Source organism: Micromys minutus, assembly GCF_963924665.1.
Source record: "Micromys minutus genome assembly, chromosome: 30".
Lineage (NCBI taxonomy): Eukaryota > Metazoa > Chordata > Mammalia > Rodentia > Muridae > Micromys > Micromys minutus.
In genome coordinates, this window is record NC_137965.1 from 31,777,874 (window position 1) to 31,797,878 (window position 20,005).

Consider the following 20,005-nt stretch of genomic DNA (forward strand, 5'->3'; position numbering starts at 1 on the left):
GTGCGTCTGAAGACAGCTACAGTACTTATATAAAATAAATAAATCTTTAAGAAAGAAAAAAGAAAAGGCTTGCTGGATGCTTGTACATCCTTTAACTCCAGCGCTTGGGTGGAAGAAGGATGCAGATCTCTGAGTTTGAGGCCAGCCTGGTCTACAAAGTGAGTTTTAGAAAAGAAAGGGCTATAGGAGGAAGCCCTGTATAGAAAAAAACAAACAACATACGCACAAAAAAAGTATAATAGTGCACATTTTTCATTCCAGCATACAGAGGGCAGAAGGAAGCGAGAGAATCTTAGTCTAGGGCCAGCCTCGTCTAAATACGGAGCTTGAGGACAGCCAGGGCTATATAGGGAGACCCTGTCTTTAAAACATACAACTTAAAAGGCCTAGGCCTAGTGGACGAGCCTTGCGATCCCAGCTTCTGGGACAGGAAAAGGCTTGAGTTCAAGGCTGTCCTGGACTCTAGAGCCTGCCAAGCCTTTTTATTTTGCCACAGGGCAAATTAGCAAAATCCTGTCTCAAACCAAGAAAAAAAGCCAAACTCATTAGCATACACTTTCAATCCCAGTGCCAGAGAGGCATAAGCAAGCAAATCTTTTTTGTTTGTCTACACACTGAGCTCCAGGCCAGCAGGGTGAGAGTCTGAATGAATGAATGAATAAACGACATGTAGTTAGGCACTGGAATGGCATTCTCAAAGCCCTAGGTTCAATCTCCAGGTAGCATCGCAAGCAAAGCATTTAGAAAGTACACTTGCTTGCCTAGTATAGAAAGGCCTTAAAGGTTCAGGCCCCAGTATTGCAGGAAACTGGATGTGGTCCTGCACTCCTGTGGTACCAGCACTCAAGAGGTGGGGGCACTAGGACAGAAGTTCAAAGTCGTAATGAAAAAGCAAATCATACATATGTCGAGCCAGCAAGTCGGTTCAGCTGGTATAGGTACACATGGTACAGACATATATATAGACACTCATACACATAGTCTGTTTTCTTCAAACTATGACAGTCATATTGCTTTGGCCTCCCAAGTACTGGGATTATAGGCATGTACCTTTACACAAGACTTGATTATTCTCTTAAAACAATCACCGTAATGGTGCACACTTTTTCTTTTGAAGAGAGGGAAATGTTTTAATAATCTCAGATTCAATACATAGGCTGATAATGGATAGGGTCTAGACGGAGCAGTGTCCTGTGATATTCTACCAACCCCTCCACTATTCTTTTCTCAGGCTTGTCCTAGCCCTCGGCAGCTGGTTTACTCAGAATCCCATGCGGGGTCTCTCTGTCATAACCTTTCCACTGTACAGCCACCTTTTTGGAACAGGGTGTCACCCCACAATCCCTCAGGGTACTTCCTCAAGCTTGGCAGAGATGGCTGATTTAGCCTGGTGATATCAGAACTGGGGCCCTGGAGTCCAGACCACAAGCCTCTCTCAAGGAAGCCCCAAATTTGAGCAAGTTCCAGTTGAAAAAGACATAGTTGTAGGAGAAACCCTGCTGGTGAAAGATTGCGGAAGAGCTGGCGCAGGGCGCAGGTACAAGTAGTCAGGCTTGTCACTGAACTGCAAGGGAGCGGCAGAAGTTCAGGTATGTTGAGAACTCGGAGGACCTTGATCGGCGTTGACATCTTCTTGCTGATCCGTTTGTACTTCTGACGCTTGGTGGCTGTTTTGAGGACCTGCCAGGCAGGGAGCCCCGGTTGAAGAGCATGAGCACGTAGCCCAGGCTCTCCAGGTCATCCCGACGGCTTTGCCCAATCAGTGCTCAAGTGGGTGTTGTAGAGGTGTAGGTGGGCAGTGCCAGTCAGGGTCTTGTTTTCCCGGTAGGGAATATGCTGGTGTGTGTGGCATTGCCGTACTTCTTGGCCAGGCCAAAGTCAATGATGTACATACACTAGGTTGCCTTTCTTCCCCAAACCCATGAGGAAGTTGTCAGACTTCACATTCCAGTGGATTCGTTCTTGGACTGGATGTACTCTATGAGGCTGATCATCTGGTCGGGCAACAATAGCTTGAGGCTGAACTTTTAGGAACAGAAGTTGAAGAGATCCTCCAGGCAGGGCCCCAGCAACTCCATGACTGATAGTCACCTTCCCTCAGCTCCGAACTACCTGATGGACAGGATCCCACTCCTCCCTGCATCATCTTGTAGAACTTCCTCTCGATGTGGAGCTGCGTGTCCTTCCTCTTCACACATCCGAGTTTGATGGCTACTTCCTCACCAGAGCTGGCACCCAGGGAGATGTATCCAGAGGACCCACTGTCGATCTTTCGGCCCAGGCAATATTTATTTCCCACACGTAGCTCCATACTTAAACCTTGCTGATGCGAGGAGGTCAGCTGTGCTGCTGGAAGACCCACACACCCTCTAGGTGAGGACTTGCTGGCCAGCCTGGAGCCCTGGAAGAGAGAGTCCAGTGCACACACTTACAATCCCAGAATGCATCAGATTGATGACACGAGGGTCTCAAGGTGTAGGCCAGCCTGACTGACAAAGCCACAAATGGTTTTAAGAAGGAAGGGGGGGAAGCAGGAGAAAGAGAATATGGTATCTGTTATGAACTTTAAAACTGTTATTGGGGGCTGGAGAGATGGCTCAATGGTTAAGAGCACTGGCTGCTCTTCCAGAGGTCCCGAGTTCAATTCCCAGCAAACACATGGTGGCTCACACCATCTGTAACGAGATCTGATGCCCTCTTCTGGTGTGTCTGAAGACAGCTGCAGTGCACTCATATACATAAAATAAAATAAATAAATCTTTTTTAAAAGTTTAGCCTGGGGAGATAGCTCACAGGATAGTGTACTTACCAGACAAGGGTGAGGATCTGAGTTCAGATCCCCACAACTCTTATAAATTCTCTCAAATACTCACATTATTATGAGATCTCAAAGAGACCCAGGACATGTCTCACCCCATCCGTACCCTAAACCTGTTCCCCCAGCTTGTCCTCTCTGTATAACTGCCATTTTGGCTACAAGTCCATTTAGTGTCTTGGTCTACAGGGACTCTCTTGGCCTCTGGATCCACAGCTCATCTCTTCCCTTCTTTTTCTCCACCCCCTCATGACAAGGTTCAGTCTGGACCCTTCCTGATGCCTCTGGCTATTCTCTTCTTCACGTCTACAGTAGAACCTCCTCAGCCGTACCCTGGAACAAGCACGTCCTCATTTTTATTCAACCATACACATAAAATCCAAACCTTTTGCATGTACCGTTTTGTGTACGTTCTGGGAAAGTGAGACAATGTCTGTATGGAGGTTGGAGAAAGACCTGCAGAAGTTGTTTCTTTCCTACAGATGCTTCCCAGGGATAGAACTTAGGTCCTCAGGCTTGGAGGCAAGCTCCCTTACCTCCTGAGCCATCTTGCCAGCCCAAATATTTTAAGTTTGAAAGATTGTTTTAATAAGTCCCAGGTCAGCCAAGACTACACAGAGAAATCCTGTCTCAAAATACAAAAAGTAAATAAAATTAAAACGGCTGTATTTTGCATTGGAATAATTTATTCTCATCCAGTCTCTTAGGTACCTGGTTCCTTAATCAGAGACTGCATATGTTATCAGGAATCTTGTGTATTTTGGGAGGGAAGTCTGTATGTATGCAAAAAGTTTGAATATGCCAGGTTGGCCATGGCTCAAGAATAGGCTTACTTGGATTTCTTTTAATCAGAAACTGATTTTTCAATCCGAGGTGAACATTAATACATGTATATTTAGATACATGTGTGTTTGGTTAGGTTCTTTGTGAGGTAGGGTCTCACTATATCACCTGGACTGACTCCAAATTATTCTTGTCTCAGCCTCCTGAATCCTCAGACATGTGCCATTGTTCCTAGTTAGTTTATACTTACTCTTCAGGAGTTTTGGATGCACAGGAAAACGGTGAAAGTTGCTAAGCACACCAAGCCCACACTGTACTAGTCTGAGACACAATTTAAAACAGCCAATTTTGCCCAATGACTGTACCACTGCAGTTGGATCTCTGTGTACACCCAGCGTAGGTTAAGACAAGGACCATGGGAAGGGTGTACAGTACAGGTTAACTCAGCTGAGCTGGGCCAAACACTGTCCATGCTAAAAAGACTTGCCTTATCTCTAGCCCTTGACCTACTGAAGAGAACCAAGGCCTTGGAGTGTCCTGATGGTAAATGTATCTGTCCTCCTGGTCAATGAGCATGATCACTGTCACTTTGACTGTTACACACCAGAAACCACATGATCCTTGGTGCAGTGCACAAGTTACAAGGTTGGTTCTCTCATGTTTCACACACACACACACACACACACACACACACACACGTATCTGTGTGAGAACGTGCATGTAAATAGAGGTACCCATGAAACCCAATGGCAATGATTCTCTGGAGTTACAGAAGCCCAACATGGGTTCTTGGGAAGGGAATGGAGCCCTCCTCTGCAGGAACATGTGGTCTGTACTAAGTCATCCCTCCAAGTATTCATGAGCATTCTCATTTAAGTGTGGAGGTTGTTGAACGGTCAAACCATGCACCAACAAGACGCAGGTGAGACCCTTCACTAGTTCTAGTTGCACAAAAATCTACCTCCATACCCAAAGACTTCCAGCTGAGCCTGCACAACCGTGTATGAAAACACAGGTAGGTATGCCATGTGGTTAACTTACAGGACATCAGTGTGGAAGACTCATTTTTATGTGATGGTGCAAACTACTCCCAACACAGAGGCAGACGGCCTGTTATACTATGTTGCTGTCCAGGCCAGTGAGAAAAGGATCAGCATGAAGACCAGTCATATCCCCAGCACCCACATCAGAAAGCCAGTCATAGCCGAGTGTAGTAGCAACATAGGCCTTTAATCCCAGGAGACAGGATCTGACTACATCCAGGACTACACACAGAGAACCTGTCTCATTAACATAGATGAAATGAAGCTCAGTAGTGGTAGTATATGCCTTTAATCCCAGCACTAGAACCAGTTCCAGGACAGGCAGGGCTACAGGAAGCCCTGCCTCAAAGAAACAAAAAATTGTTTACAAAGCTAATTGTGGGCCAGCAAAAGAGCTTGACAAAAGCAGCTTGCCCAGCAAGCCTAGCAACCGGAGTTTGATCCCCAGAATCCACCTGAAAGTCTAGAAATAAAACCATTGTCCGTTGACTTCCCCATGTGCAAGTGGGTTTACGGACAAAGCCAAGGGCTGCCACACAGCTGTGCTGTAATCCCCAGTACCAAGCTGAGGGTCACTGCCCTCCAAGCATAACTCCAATTTTAATGGGATTCGGTCTTAAAAGAAATAGATGCCACCCTCCCCTGGTTTCTATGAATGTACCACATATGCTTTTTAAGGTTCACTTATGAGTCCTAAATCTGCATATATGTGTATCCAAAGAGGGCATAAGATTTCATTACAGATGGGTGTAAGCCACGTGGATACTGAGAAATGAACTCAGACCTCTAGAAAAGCATCAAGTGTTTCACTGCTGAGCCTTCTCTCCAACCCCTACACAGTACATGTAATGATAAATTTAAAAACATCACTCCTCCTGTAGACAGGTCACCTGGGTAGTACTGCTGTCAAGAACCCTATGCTCAACAGATCAAAGCACAAGGGACTTAGTTCCTTAAAGTAGTTAAGCCTGGATCTATCAGTGGGGAGGGAGAAAGGGTGAGTTAAACTTGGTAAAATAGTTCAAGTCAGGCTGGGATGGACAACAGTGATTCAGACAAGACCAGCATCAACAACCCTACCATCCCTCATTTGCACTGGGGAAAACTAGAAGAGGCTGTGTTAAAAGTCAAACTTTACACAGCAAGCAGGTCCAATCATTCCCCAAAGGGGAATTTAGGCCCAAGCAGCTTTCAAATGAATTTTGTAACAGACGAAATTCCAGCAAAAAACGGTGTGGATGCTATCTTGCACCTGAGCCTTAAGTTCTCCAAGTAAGGAAGAGCTAATCCCAGAAGGATGGGTGGGAAATGGACACTCAAGTACTCAGCACAGCACTGCACCCGTTACCCCCTCACCCAGATAGACATAATGGTTCATTTTTGAGACAGGGTCTCTATAACCCCATGTATCCTAAAAATTGCAATGTAAACCAGGCAAGCATTACATATTCTCCTGCCTCTGCCTACAGAATACACTTAGATTACAAATGTAAAGGACAGAGATTTGGTGGAAACTAGACTTTGTTGACATTTTCCAGGGTCAGCAACAGGAGATGAAAAGAACACTTTAACCAAGGACTTCACTTTGAAACCTTTGTATCAAACCCCTTTCTTATTAGAGGGGCCTCTGAGTCAGCAAACTGAGACCTAGTAAGAGCCTCAAGCTCAGAATACCTGACACCATCAGCTGCTAAGAACCCTGTTTTTACCTTCACTCCTGTTTCTACAGGAATCAAGTGAATGCCCTCCACAACTAACTCTCAGCCCAGTCTTGGCTTTCACTTCTGTTGCTACCCAGATGGCCCTGTTAAGTTTTTTAGCCTATATCCCTCAGGGGGTGACTAATTCTTTAGATACTCATAACACGGGAAACTGACGCCCCATGTGTGTAGCCAACAATCCCCACTTCAGACAAGTCCTAACAATAGTCTGACGGCACAACTAAAGACATGCAGGGCCACAGCTCAGCGAGCCACAAAACAGGAGGCCTAATGGAGGCGGTTGAACAAGTCAGTGGACTCTTTATTGCTTCTGGGGTGTGGGGCTCAGGAGCTCTTGGTTGGGCGGGCCCGTTTCCTCTTCACCACCACAGGCTTCTGGCTTCGAAGGATGGCACTGGCCCTGCGGATGGCAGCCTGAGGACAGGATAAAGAACTTAGGTCACAAACTCAAAAGACTCCCCCCATTTACTGCTTCCTGTTTCCTAGGACTACAGGGAGGCCGGGGAATCAAATCTCCACCTAACTCTAGCTAGGAGTCAAGTACCCAGGCCTGTATCTATCTCACTCACCATACGCAGATCAGGGCGGTACTTGTTCTTTCGGATCATGTGCCTGATGCTGCTGAGGGTGGCCCGAGCATTCTTATTGATGGTGGTCCTCACGTAAGAAGTGGCAGGTTTTCGCTGACCTGGTAAGGAGAGCCTAGGAATTAGTGCATCTGCACGGGCCCTTCAGAATATCGATTGATGGAACACACAGCCTCAGCAGAACACGCTCACCCTCACTCAACTGTCTTTCCACCAGCCCATTCAGTACACTCCCTAGTTGATCACCACAGGTTAGTCTCAACCAAAGCCTGTGAAAAACCCATTCTTCTTTAAGAACTCCCAAATACAGCAGGAACATCGAAGCACAAGCCCTGAATTCCAGCACTCAGAAAGCAGAGGCAGGTGGATCTGTATTAAAGACCAGCCTGGTCTGCACAGAGTTCCAGGACACTGAGGTGTATGTACAGAAGTTGTACTTAAACTTCTCCACTTCTGACTTTAAAAATCACCTTATAGGGCTGGAGAGGTGGCTCGGTGGTTAAGAGCACTGACTGCACTTCCAGAGGTCCTGAGTTCAAATCCCAGCAACCACATGGTGGCTCACAACCATCTGTAATGGGGTCTGATGCCTTCTTATGGTATGTCTGAAGACAATGACAGTGTGCTTACATATAATAAATAAATCTCTTTATAAATCACCTTATACAGCTGGGAAGTCATAGGACAGACAATTCTGGACTCTGAAAAAAGAAGAGCTATTGTGTGGAAAGGCTCACCAGATCTGCGTTTCATAACCACCACGACCCCTTTGCCATCAGCCGCGGGCTCCACTCCAACGGTCTTGCGATGAATTAGCCCGTTGTAGCGGAAGGAGTTTCGGGCCTTGAGATTATTGGGCTCCTGGAGAGTAAGTGTAGAAGATGGTTAAGACCCGGATATGCGAAAGAGCCAGAGTACTTCCCACACGGGCCACACTTACCGTGCTGTACGTCTGCTTATTCCTCTTGATCAAGAAACTGGAGCAGTTCCGAACGACCATCCATTGCAGATGCGCGGACATGGCGGCGGCTGGGGAGAGACAGGGCACGTGAAAGATGGCAAATAAGAGAAGCAAGCCGTAGACAGGCGTCTAGTTAAACGGGAAGCACCGTTGGGAGAAAACCCGCAAGAGCTATAGAAGGCCGGAATGGGAGATCAAAGGAGGCCGGCCGAACCAAACCGGGGACGTGGAGGAGGGAAAGGGACGCTCAGGCCCCACTTCCGGCGCGGAAAGAGGGCTGCGAATGGCGCTTAGGTACAAGTAGAGAAAATATAGGCTGGAGACCGAGGCTGTAGGCGCGAGATGGCGGCCACGCGGAGCGGCCAGAGGACTCACACTTACCTCCTCTCCCTATGGCGGCCGGAGACGGAAAGAGAGTCACTAGGGGCGGGGTGACACCTTTAAAGTGGCGACGCATTTCCGCTTCCTCCGGTGGCGCTTCTGAACTCGGCTACCCAGCTTCCTCCGCTTCTTGAGTTCCACCTGCGAGTCTTTTTGACTCGGAAACCTTCGGAAATCTTCGTCTGTAGATCGCCGCGAGTTCTCGCGGTGGCACGAGGAAGCGTCTTGGGCTGTTAGGAAGTTTTTGCAGCTCCGTGGCTGGGTTTTCGTGAGAAAGCAGAGATCCCGAGAACTGTATCTTCGCCGTATCACTCTTATCTGTTCAGTTAGTACTTGGCACATGGTGGGCACTAATAAATATTTTGAACAAAGGGTTTTGCGACTTTGTCTAGTTGATTTTGAATTCGGATCCTCCCACCTCAGCCTTGTGGAGGCAAATATTGAGGATTCCAGAACTGTCTCATTATGTGGGACTTAATTGATTCTAAGATTTACTTATTTTTAAAGATTTATGTTTATTTCTTATTTGTTATGCATTGGTGTTTTGCCTACAATGTGTGTGAGGGTGTTGGATACCCCGGAACTAAAGTTACAAAGAGTTGTGAACTGCCCCGTGGGTACTCAGAGTTGAGCCTGTGTAGTCTGAAAGAGCAGCCAGTGCTGTTAACAACTGAGCCATCTCTCCAGACCCAACTTAATTTTTTTAATAATATGTATGAGGGCTTTCATTTTTAAAAGATTTATTTATTGTATGTATGAGTACACTGTCGCTGTCTTCAGACACACCAGAAGAGGGCATCAGATCCCATTACAGATGATTGTGAGCTACCGTTTGGTCGCTGGGAATTGAGATCAGGACCTCTGGAAGAGCAGTGTTCTTAATCACTGAGTCATCTCTCCAGCCAGCTTTCTTTCTTTGTTAAGCCCAGATATATGTATGCATACTATGTGCTTGCCTGGTGCCTGGGTTCAATTAGATAGATGTGGGTGCTGGGAATAGAACCTGGGTCCTCTGGAAGAGCAGCCACTCTTAACCACTGAGTTATCTCTGCAAATCCAGATTTACTTATTTTTAATTATGATATATGGGGTTGTTGTGTTAACATGTGAAATGCAAGTCCAAAAGAAAGCATTGATCCCAAGGTACTAGAGTAACAGTCACTTGTGAGCTGCCTCGTGGGAGCTGTTAAGCAAACCCATGTCTGTGAGAGCAAGTGCTCTTAACCACTGAACCATCTCTCCTGTTCTCAACACTTGTTCTCTAAATGGATTCATGAACCATTTTAAAGCTTTGCTCTGGGCAAGGAGTCTTCAGATGGTTCCATTGCTCTTCATAATCACTTGACTGTCCCACACACAAACACCAGTGCCCAGTGAACCATTTTCAGACCTCTCTAAAAATGTAGTGCTGCAGTGTTAACTTTATTCTCTCGTGCTTGGTTCTGTCTATGCAGAAACACTCCACCCACGTCTGTCTGTCCTCAGCAGTACCTGGCCAATCTTGGCAGCTCTCTGGCAATTTGCATCACAATCTTTTTTTTTCTTTTTTTAAAAAATAGTACATTGATGCTGTCTTCAGACACACCAGAAGAAGGCATCTGATCTCATTACAGATGGTTTTGAGCCACCATGTGGTTGCTGGAATTTGAACTCAGGACCTCTGGAAGAGCAGGCAGTGCGCTTAACCACCGAGCCATCTCTCCAGCCCCACCACAGTCATTCTTAATGTTTTATTAGCATTTAATTATACATAAAGTGGGTTTATGACATTTTCATATGAATATATAATGTGTTTGGCGATATTTACATATACCATAGCTGATCTATGTGTGTGTATTCGAGTGAGTCTCTTTTGTTATTTATAGACTCATGAATAGGAGTTTGTTTACAGGGTTACCAATGGCTTGTACTAGTGTAGAAAATATAATTTTCTCCTCTGTCATCCTGAGTTTTCTCCAACTCTGAAACTAGGTAGAGTCTTGGGAGAACCTAGACAGACCTGTCTTGAAGTTTCTCACCCCAGGGGAAAATGAAGTCACCTAAGGGTAGATGTGGGGAAGATCAGGACTGTCCTTTGACAGCTGTTAGTTCCCCAGTTCTCCCCACGGCCTTGGCCCACCCACTTGTCTGAGGCACTCCCATCTCCACAGTGCCCTAGCCAGCCATTAAATTCTGTCCAAGCCAACTCTGTTTTCAGGGATCGGCTTGCAGAGCAGCCATTGTCCTTCCTAGAAGCATTTATCAACAACAAAAAGGCCATAGCTTTGGTTTGGTTAGATTTGAGACAGGATTTCTGTGTGGCCCTGGCTGAACTCATTCTGTAGAGCAGGTTGGCTTGAACTCAGAGGTCTGCTTCCCAAGTGCTGGGACTAAAGGCCACCACTGTCAGGCTAAAGCTACAATTTCTATACCACTTCATTTCTATACCATCTTTCCTAGACACTTCAGAAACTGCGGCTAGGAATCCGAGGACAGGTCTTGTCAGGCTAACTTCTGAGCACCAGCAGAGCCCTGAGCTTAGTGTGTGTAGTGTGTTCTTATGCTGTCAGCAGCCCCTGGAATCGGCTCATTGTATTCCCACCTTGGGTTCACAAGAGATCTCAAAAGACAAGCATGAAGACAGCTTCAGGGCTCTGGCTTTGGTTCTGCGCTCCAGAGAATGTTTCTGTGCTGTGCAGGGCATGAAATCAAGAGCTTTGAGCGTGCTAGGCAAGCGCTCTATCAAGTGAGCTACAGACACCCCCAGCGTGCTCGGTTTTTTGTTTCTGATCCCAATTTTGGTTCCTCATGGGCCTGGTGGCAAAGGTGGCCCTCGGGAGGCGAGCACTAAACAGAAACGCCATCTAGCTACATTATGCCACCCTGAAGTTTGGTCCTAGTCACCTGGCGCTGCTTAATGGACAGGGTCATGCGCCGCAGATCCTCCCAGACCTCAGCTACACAGAGACTCATCCGGGCCACCAGGTCCAGGCTGTGAGCTCAGGTGACCATGCAGGCACTGGGCACACCTGGCGCTGGGCCCTAACTCCGCCCCGGGCAGCCGCACCCCGGGACACTTGGGGAGCAAGCGGCGGCGGGCCACCGAGGGCCATGGCGGCGGCGTCACCGGTGTGCGGCTCGCAGGCGTCCGCGGCCGGCGCCTCGTCCCCACCCGCGTCCGCGCCGGCACCGGCGGCCGGCCTGGGCCGCTGCCGCATGGCGCTGCTGCTGGCCGTGGCCTTGGACGTGGCGGGCATGGCGGCGCTGCTGACCGGCGTGTTCGCGCAGCTGCAGGTGCGCGGCCGCGACTTCGGGGACCTGCTCATCTACTCCGGGGCGCTGCTGGTGTTCTTGAGCCTGCTGGGCTGGATTCTCTGGTACACCGGCAACATCGAGATCTCGCGCCAGGAGCTGGAGCGTGACTACGGCCTGCGGCCCTCGGCGATCGCCCGCCTGGCGCGCAAGCTGTCCCGCCGCTGGTCGGCGCCCGCCGCCGCCAGTCCCCGGACTACAGCCGGGGTCCGCGCAGCTCGCAGAGCGGCCGGTGCGCCCCAGCCGTCCGCCTCCGCCTCCCGCCGCGTGCGTCTGCAGCTCGCCACGCTTGAGGCGGGGCCCGGGGCGGCGGGCACTGGCAGCGAGTGAGCCCCAGGTGAGGACACGTAGAAAGAGTGAGAGATGGTGGGGAGACAGACACGTCGCTGAAAAGGGAAACTGCAGGAGAGTGAGTCAGAAAGAGACCCTGAAGGATGGGTGGGACCGGGTTAAGAGTCACAGCACACTCTTCTTTTGCTCCCACGTGCACCAGGCCTCATGCCATCCTCTCTGCAGCCAGTGCTCTGAGTTCATCACTGTTTCTGTAGAAGCAGCACGGAAAGTAAGTGACAATCTTGCCGGGACCACACAAATATGCAAATGAAAGAGCGCCTTTCCTCCAGACTGGCAGTCCTAAAGTGAAGGCAAAGGCAAAGAACCAGTAGGCACAGAGAGAGGGGAAGCTCCCTGTTCCTTTCCCTTTCTTTTTATGTTTGAGACAATGTCTCACTTTGTAGCCCTGGCTGACCTGCCCTGGAACTTGATTTGCAGACCAGACTGCCCTTGAACTGAGATCAGCTTTATTTGTGTGTGTGTGTGTGTGTGTGTGTGTGTGTGTGTGTGTGTGTGTGAGAGAGAGAGAGAGAGAGAGAGAGAGAGAGAGAGAGAGAGAGCGCATTTGTGGCACAATGTTTTGTGGCATCTATTCTCTCTCCACATGTAGGTCCTGGGTATCAAACTCAGGTCATCGGGCTTGGTGGCAAGAACCTTTACCCAATGAGCCATTTCTTGAAGCACCTGTATTTCCTTTCTCAAACATGCTTTCCTGCTTCTACTCGAAGGCCTGCTAGGGTTCTCTCTTGCCATCTCATTAAACCCAGGCTATTGGCCAATATGTGAAACCTCCATTTTTAAGTTTTCCTTTTTCCCACATTTTATTTGCATTTAAATTTCTCAGACCACAGATGGACAGACAGATGTCCTTCGTAATGAGGAGGGCCATTGATATCTGCAGTCCAACCAGAAAACTTCCAAAATGTTCTTTAGGCACCAGTTCATTCCTCTGATCTCTGAGTATTCATATGGTCTGAGCCCATTCCTACTGTTTGAATAGCCATATGGCACAGCACTGTGGAAGCTGGTTCACAGGTAAAGCCAGGGTCTTTGGTGTCTCTGTTCCTGACACTACCCAGTCAAAGTGTGAACTCAGGAAAGACTGATCATGGGTAGGATGGATGGACCCATCAGTACACGGTGGACTGAGGATGGATAAATGTCTCACATACAGATTGATGGACGGATGGATGGATGGGGTGGAGCGGTAAATGGTTTGTAGAAGAGTGTGTTGATGAGTTGGGAGTGTGGGAGCAGATAGAGTTAATGAGGTGATGGGTGGGTGAAATGGGTCCATAGGACCAGTGCATAGATAGATGAGTCTTGCTGGGCATCCCCAGGTTCACCTTGAACATAGTCCTCCTGGTTCAGCATCAGATTAGTTTAGTAGATGTAACGGATGAAGAGAAGCATAAATGGGCAGTTAGGTGGATAGTTTGGGTGGCAGATACACAGATAAATGGATGGCTTTGGTATTTGGATGGATGGGAATGACTGAGTCCATGTCCTAAGTGCAGTTTCTGTAAAAGAGTTAAACCCTAAAACTGTGTGTGTGTGTGTGTATAAGATGTGTGTTGCATTTGCATGTGTGTGCACTCATTTGTATAGAGGATTAATTTGAGTGTCTTTTCTCAGGAACCAGCAATCTTGCTTTGAGACAGGGTCTCTTGCTGGCCTGGAACTCACTGATTAAGCTAGACTGGCCTGTCAATCAGCTCCAGGGATTTAAGTCTCCTCCTCCCCAGCACTGGGCTTACAAGCATCATAAAATCTGGCACTTTTTATATAGCACACTCTAGTAAATGCACCATGGTGCATCTGTGAGGGTCAGAGGACATCTTTCCTGAACAGATTCTCTCCTTCCACCACAGAACTCAGCCTGTCGGGATTTCATGGCAAATGTTTTTACCCAGTGATGTATCTCACCAGCCTAAAATAGTTTTACTTTTCTCCTGGGCATCCAAAGAAATACTAATTCTATTCTATGCTTCATGACAACTAAGAATTTGACTCCATGTTCTGTGGTTCAAATGGGGAAACAGCTTGGCTGGGAGGGTGTGATTCAACTGTAGAGAGAACCATCACATCCTCCATTCAGTTTCTAGCACCACATAACAAAAAACATGGTTGGTAACCACTATAATCCCAGCACTCAGGCAGACCACAGCAAATTCAAGACCAGTCCGATGTGCGTAGTGTGTTCCAGGCCAACCAGGACTGTAATAGTGAGACTCCATTTCAAAACAGAAAGCAGGGTCTGGAGAGGTGGCTCAGCAATAAGACTGGCTGCTCTTCCAAAGGGCCTCAATTCCATTCCTAGCACAACTACTACGTTCACCAGTAATTCCAGTTCCAGGAGATCTGATGCCCCTTCTGGTCTCCACCGACACTAGGCATAAAACTTTCCTATGCATAAAACATAAATCTTTTTTTAAAAAAATCACACAAACAAAATACGTAAAGGCTGAATAACCACGTGTACTTGGATTACAATACTAGACATATGCCAAAATATCCATCTGTGGTTAACTTGGCTCCTGAAGATCCTTGACATTTATGCAGAAGAGTACATTTGGGTGAGCCTCAAAGAACTTGAATTTTGACATAAGGGCATGCTCTGGGAATACCATCTTCCCCTGTGACCATAATTCACACATGGGGCAAATCTTTTCCTTCTGCCTTTCCTCAACGTAGCATGGTCTCGTAATATAACAAAGGCTGCCTGGCACTGCCTAGAGTAGGCTGGACTTTAACATGTGGTACACCTCTGCCTTTTAAAGACCGGGCTTACAGATGTCAGCCACCTCATCTGCCTTGGTTCTTTTGGAATTAGTTTTTTTTTTTTAAGATTTATTTATTTTATGTATATGAGTACAATGTAGCTGTCTTCAGACACAGTGGAAGAAGGCATAGGATCCCATTACATAGGGTTGTGAGCCAACACGAGGTTGCTGGGAATTGAACTCAGGACCTCTGGAAGATGCTCTTAATCACTGAGCCATCTCTCCAACCCGAGATTAGTTTTCTTTCTCTTTTTTCTTTTGGTTTTAAGTATATCTATTTGTTTTTAGTATGCGTGTATGTGTGTGTGCTCTGGAATGTGTGAGTATAGAAATCAGAAAGCAACCAGTGGGAGTGGGTTCTTGCCGTCCACTGTGAGGTCCTTGAGACATGATCTCACACTCTGTAGCCCAGGCTGGCCTCAAACTATGCATCCCAGACTGGCTTTGAACATTCTCTTTGCCAGCCTTCCAGGCGTTGGGATGCCCCGACGGTTTCTTGTCTATTTTTTCCAGCTCTGTTTATCTTCCTGTCTTTGTGACTCCCTAGGTCTGTCTCCGTGCCTCTGTCTCTCTGCTTTCTCCTGTCATAAACTCATGTCAGTGCATTCTGGTAAGTTAGAAGCACACTTGCAGACATCCCCTGGGGACTCTACAGCAAGCAGAGGGAGGGGTCGGGGTAAGCTGAGTGTCCATCAGCGAGTAAGGGGTCTCCCTGGCCTTTCATGGGTTAGGGAACCTCGAATGAAAGAGAAGAGGAACACACCTAACTAGCCACTAACCTCACTTTGCCTTCCCACAGACAACCTCATCCTCAGGACCTGACTGCGACATGCAGCTACCCTGTACATCACTCAGCCACCAGGATATCCATCTGTCACCTCACTTGGATAAATGTTTCGGTTTTGGAGCACTGCTTGCCTGTCTGGTTAAGGTCCTGAACTGGCGAAGGGGAGTGATATGCCAAGCCAAGACACCTTTGATCTTGGGGTTACTGGCCCTTTGATGGGGCACCTGGGAGTGAGAACAAGGATCTTTAGTGCATGCAGACCCACCCACCCAGCCAGGCTTCCCTAGGGTAGTTTAGATCTTCCAACAACAGACACAGGGGCACACTGAACTTGTAAGATATTTACTTCAGGGTTGGTCCTTATATAGAAGATGGCATTGATGCAGGGTACCTGCAAGGCTAGGAGGAGAGAGAGCTCATTGGGCAGACTGAATCTGAGTGCAGACAACACACTTCCAAAAGGCTTGGCCAGTGGAGACTCTGGGAGCTGAAGTCCTTGCTGGATGGCGCCCCTATACTTCTGTAGCCACTCAGGCATTGTGCTGAGGGGCAAGAGAAGTTTGAGAGCTGGTGATTAGTTGGTTCATGGTGCTTTCCTAAGCAGCATGGCTTAGGACATGTTCCCATGGCCATGTGTGTCCCTAATACCCCAAGTCCCCCTATTGGAAGCTCACCTCATTGTAGCCCCTACACAGCCTCCCACCCAGAACTACCTCCAGTTCCATGATTCAGACCCACACCACTTATTCCCAGAACCCACTCCTAACCATCTTCTCTACACTAAGCTCACATCCCTAATCATACCCAGTGCCCACATTCAGTCCATGTGTGCACTGTGCAAAACTCCTATGAGGCCATGTGCTCCCCACAGATCTCAAAAAAGACACACATTTATATGCTAGGTCTGTATTAAAGCGACCTCCAGGGTCCTCCTATTCTTCACCGTCCTCTGTTTCTTCCCCGGAAGCTGTAGCTTTAGCTTCTACTTCAGTGCCGCCTGGGGATTGTGGCACTGAGTACACTTGGCTGGCGGAAGGCGTGGAAGGCGTGGTAATCGGGGTTTGCCTCCCGTTGACCCTTCGTTGGTCCCTAGACAGTAGGGAGACTCGCCCTGCCAGTCTGTTACATTTCCCTTGTAGAAAGCGCGGTAGTTGCAGCATGTTTCGGCGCCTGGCCCACCTGGTAAGGAGAGCATATGTTCAGCCCGAACCACTCACACCTTCGGAGAACCATGCCTGCTGGCCTCCCAGCCACACTCACCACAAGAGACAGATACTGGTGATCAAGAAGAGTAGGGTGCCACAGGTCCAGCCCAGTGCCCACATATGCTTCCTCCGCATATTTCCTAGAAAAGGGGAGGAGGAAGGTCCAGGGATCCACCCTATGAACCCTCACCCTCTGAAACATTCCGTCTTCGGCCAGGTCACTCACCATCTGGCCGTTGATGATAGCATACACCATCCCGGTAGCAGCATCTCAAGCGTAGACAGAGATTGGGGTTCTCGATTGCTGCCTGACCCCCACAGCTCTCTCGGTCCCACACATCTCCCTCACAACCTAAGGGCCACCACAGTAGGTGCTAAGTAACAGAACTGTCCCTGGAGGCTACAGGCACAAGAACACCAAAGCCAGGCTGTGGGGGTTCAGTACTGTGTATTTGGCAGTATTCTTTAGAGGATCCAAAAATCCAGACCCAGCCCTCCTCCCTCAGTCTTGGACATCCCATCCCCAGACCTCTTCCTTCAGAGACTATATTCCACAACCCTTTACCCTCCAACTCAGGAGTGCAGGTTGCCGGCAGCTCTCCAGAGCCCAGCCCAGGGTTATAGCCTCAGCACTGACTCAGACCTGAGGCTCACTGCTCAAGCTCTTCCTCTCCCTCAGACCCGAGGCTGAGTCCCCTGACTACTTACTACCAGATCCAGAGGTTCAGGCCTTAGTCCCTCCCCGCTATACCCCAGGGACTAAGATCTGACTTCTTTCAGCTAAGGTTCCAGCTCTCCTCCCTCAGACTGTCCAGGCTTCAGCCCTCCTTGAGTCCTAGTGGTTGAGTACCTAGCCCTCCTTCCTCAGACACAAGAGTCTACCCCCCAGTTTTTCTCCTTCAGACCCAGGGGTCAAATTTCCTCAGCCTTTCTCTCACATATCCTAGTCTTAATTTGGGATTGCCTCCCTGGGGCCCCAGGATTTTGGCTCTTGCTTACTCCATGGGTAGAAAAATCCCTGGATTCCATTCACATCTGTGGGAGAAAAGGAGTGATGTGGAAGACTGTGTGACAGCCAAAGTGGTGACCCTGCCCACAGCCCCCTGGTGGCCATCATCCTCACCTACTGAACCCTGCATGAGCAGGAGAAGACCCAAAGCTGAGATCCCAGACCTCACCATGTTACCTCCCCAGACCTCTGGGGCCTCTGTGGAAAGAAACCTTGAAGGACATCAACCCTAGCAACAGCTGGGCCCCGCCCCAAAAGCCGCAGTCCCAGAATTCTTAGTTCTGTTGCTAGGGAATCCCCTCAGCAAGGGGTTCACAAGGAGGGGTGCCCCGGAACCATCATTTCTGTCTAGGAAGTGGCTCCTTAGGAGAAGAGGTGGGTGAGCATTGGGAGACTTCAGATTTAGAGCCTTCTCAGCAAGGGAAGAGGAAAAAAGAAACCAGAACAAAGCACGGGGCTGGAGATGTCTCTGTTTTCATCCTGGAACTGAGAGGGTACGGATCTGGGGCTGGAGAAATCTTTGAGTTGCAGAATCCAATTCGTTCCTAACCCAGTGTCCAAAGAGGCAGCCTCAAGAGACCCAAGTTCAGAAATCCTCATTGCTAGGGTATGAAAAAAAGGACCCTAGGATACCAGGGTCTCACTGAGCCCCATTATTAGAGAAGGTTTCCTCAGCAACCAGATCAGGATGAGGATGGGACCGTAGGGGCTGCTGGGTTGGCCCTGGATTTCTCATTCCAGGCTCCATCGGGCCTTTGCTTCCGGGACACAGACCAGGGACTGACTACCTGGCTGAGACTGAGGTGTGGTCACTGTTACAGGCTGTGATGGTGACTCCTGCCTAAAGTTTCAGGTCCCCAAAGAGACTCAGTTTCTGTTTGTTAATGAGGGAACACAGCTAGAGCAGCTCGGGTTGTTCTGTTTGTTTTACATAAGATTGTCCTAGCTTTCAGGAAGTCAGATTGGAGAACACTGCACTATGGCTCCTCATTCACCTCAGTTCATATCCACTTGGCATAGTGAGAAGGGCTCCTCAGTTCCTGAGGAAGGTCTGGAATTAGCTCTGGACTCATGGGATGGCTGGGGCACCCCATGGATCCTGGATCTCAGGGAAGGAGGGGGCTGGAAGATGGGATTCTTGGGGTTGAGGGAGGCAGGTTTTGGGAACCCTGCGTCTAAAAGAAGCAGGCTGGAGTCTGGATCCCTGGGTCTGAGCAGGAAGAGCTGGTCTGGGCTTCTGAGGCATTTAGAGGAAGAAGCTAGATCCAAGACTCAGATCTGAAGGAGGGCTCCCTAGGTCTGAGGGAGAAGTGTTGGGGTCTAGACCCCTGATTCTGAGGAAGCCTGGGGCCTGGACTTCAGATCTGAGGGGGAAAAAAAGGCCTGGGGCCTGGATTGTCCCTTCCGTGGGAGGGAGGGGTCTGAGTTCAGACCCCTGTTTCCCAAGAAGCTTACGAGGGTGACTCTCTTTCATCCTTGGATCCTCCAGTAAACATCTAAAGGGTGCTGAGTGGGCCCTGGGCTGACTCCGTCAGAGATGACACAGGTCCGAGGGGGCTCGGCAGGGGGCCTGGGGGTGGGGGTCAGAGGGGTTGCAGGGCTGAGGCCAGGCAGCTGCTGACCATTTCCTGTGTCAACACCATCTGGACCCACTTCCCAATTCCCTGGATTCCTCAGGGATCAAGGAGGGGGTGGGGGTGGAGCTGCCTGGCCCTGGACCGCGGATTGGGATTGGGGAGGGGGGGCGCCGTCAAGGCTCTCACCGCTAATGACAGGTTTGGGCTGCCTCTGTGGCTGACCTGCCTCGTCACCCCCCAGAGGCCAGACAGGACCCCCCAGGGACAGACAGACGGACACACACAGCCTGGGATGTGCTGACATCACACCCAGCCAGCACCAGCTCATCAAGGGGCCAGCACACCATTAAGAAAGGCCCCCCTGGCTAGATCCCCACATCACAGGGACTCCTCATGAAATGCCTCAGAGGTCTTCTACCCTCTGCCTTTGTTTTTGGCTCGAGCTGGTCCCTAGCACTTTTGCTTCTGTCTTCTCATCACCAGGATGTTTGTATTTGTTTATCTCCTGTCTTCCTTCATGGTAGGGAATTCCCAAAGTCTCTCACCCATCTGTCCTTTTGTGTCATTTCCCTAAACTGGTATCCCAACTCTAACCCAGGGAAGACCCAGGCAGGCATCCTAAGTCCACGCTTCAGTCCTTCCGTGGTCACTCTGGGAAGATGAGTCTTTCCCCACAATCCCCAGGGTGTAAAGTGAAGCAGGACTGAGAATAAGCAAGAAGCCCACGAC

General features: G+C 49.0%; 3 protein-coding genes and 1 pseudogene across 5 annotated transcripts; 1 reads left to right on the plus strand and 3 right to left on the minus strand.

Moving 5' to 3' along the window:
- Positions 1–1,382: 1,382 nt before the first annotated feature.
- On the minus strand, positions 1,383–2,311 carry LOC308439982 (casein kinase I-like; annotated as a pseudogene). Its single transcript has one exon. The product of its transcript is annotated as a casein kinase I-like (transcript).
- Positions 2,312–6,635: 4,324 nt separating this feature from the next.
- On the minus strand, positions 6,636–8,338 carry RPL28 (ribosomal protein L28). Its single transcript, XM_080941813.1, has 5 exons — positions 8,292–8,338; positions 7,890–7,978; positions 7,687–7,810; positions 6,932–7,050; positions 6,636–6,776 (listed from the first exon to the last, which is right to left on the minus strand). Exons 2-5 carry the CDS (start codon positions 7,968–7,970, stop codon positions 6,687–6,689), a joined length of 414 nt encoding a protein of 137 aa, XP_080797939.1. The 5' UTR covers positions 7,971–7,978; positions 8,292–8,338; the 3' UTR covers positions 6,636–6,686.
- A 2,961-nt stretch (positions 8,339–11,299) lies between these two features.
- On the plus strand, positions 11,300–16,344 carry TMEM238 (transmembrane protein 238). 2 transcript variants are annotated; one of them, XR_013975636.1, is made up of 3 exons: positions 11,300–11,919; positions 15,246–15,308; positions 15,498–16,344. XR_013975636.1 is itself a non-coding variant. In XM_080941999.1 (2 exons), exon 1 carries the CDS (start codon positions 11,382–11,384, stop codon positions 11,910–11,912), a length of 531 nt encoding a protein of 176 aa, XP_080798125.1. In that variant the 5' UTR covers positions 11,300–11,381; the 3' UTR covers positions 11,913–11,919; positions 15,498–16,344. The 2 variants fall into 2 exon arrangements, 1 of the variants encoding a protein (XP_080798125.1); XM_080941999.1 differs by lacking the exon at positions 15,246–15,308.
- Positions 16,345–16,417: 73 nt separating this feature from the next.
- Positions 16,418–17,871, minus strand: TMEM190 (transmembrane protein 190; the record flags this gene model as incomplete). The annotated part of the gene is made up of 5 exons (XM_080941914.1): positions 16,418–16,664; positions 16,746–16,830; positions 16,917–17,042; positions 17,690–17,725; positions 17,814–17,871. The coding sequence occupies 5 exons, from the start codon at positions 17,869–17,871 to the stop codon at positions 16,418–16,420; spliced, it is 552 nt and encodes a 183-aa protein (XP_080798040.1).
- Positions 17,872–20,005: the final 2,134 nt, after the last annotated feature.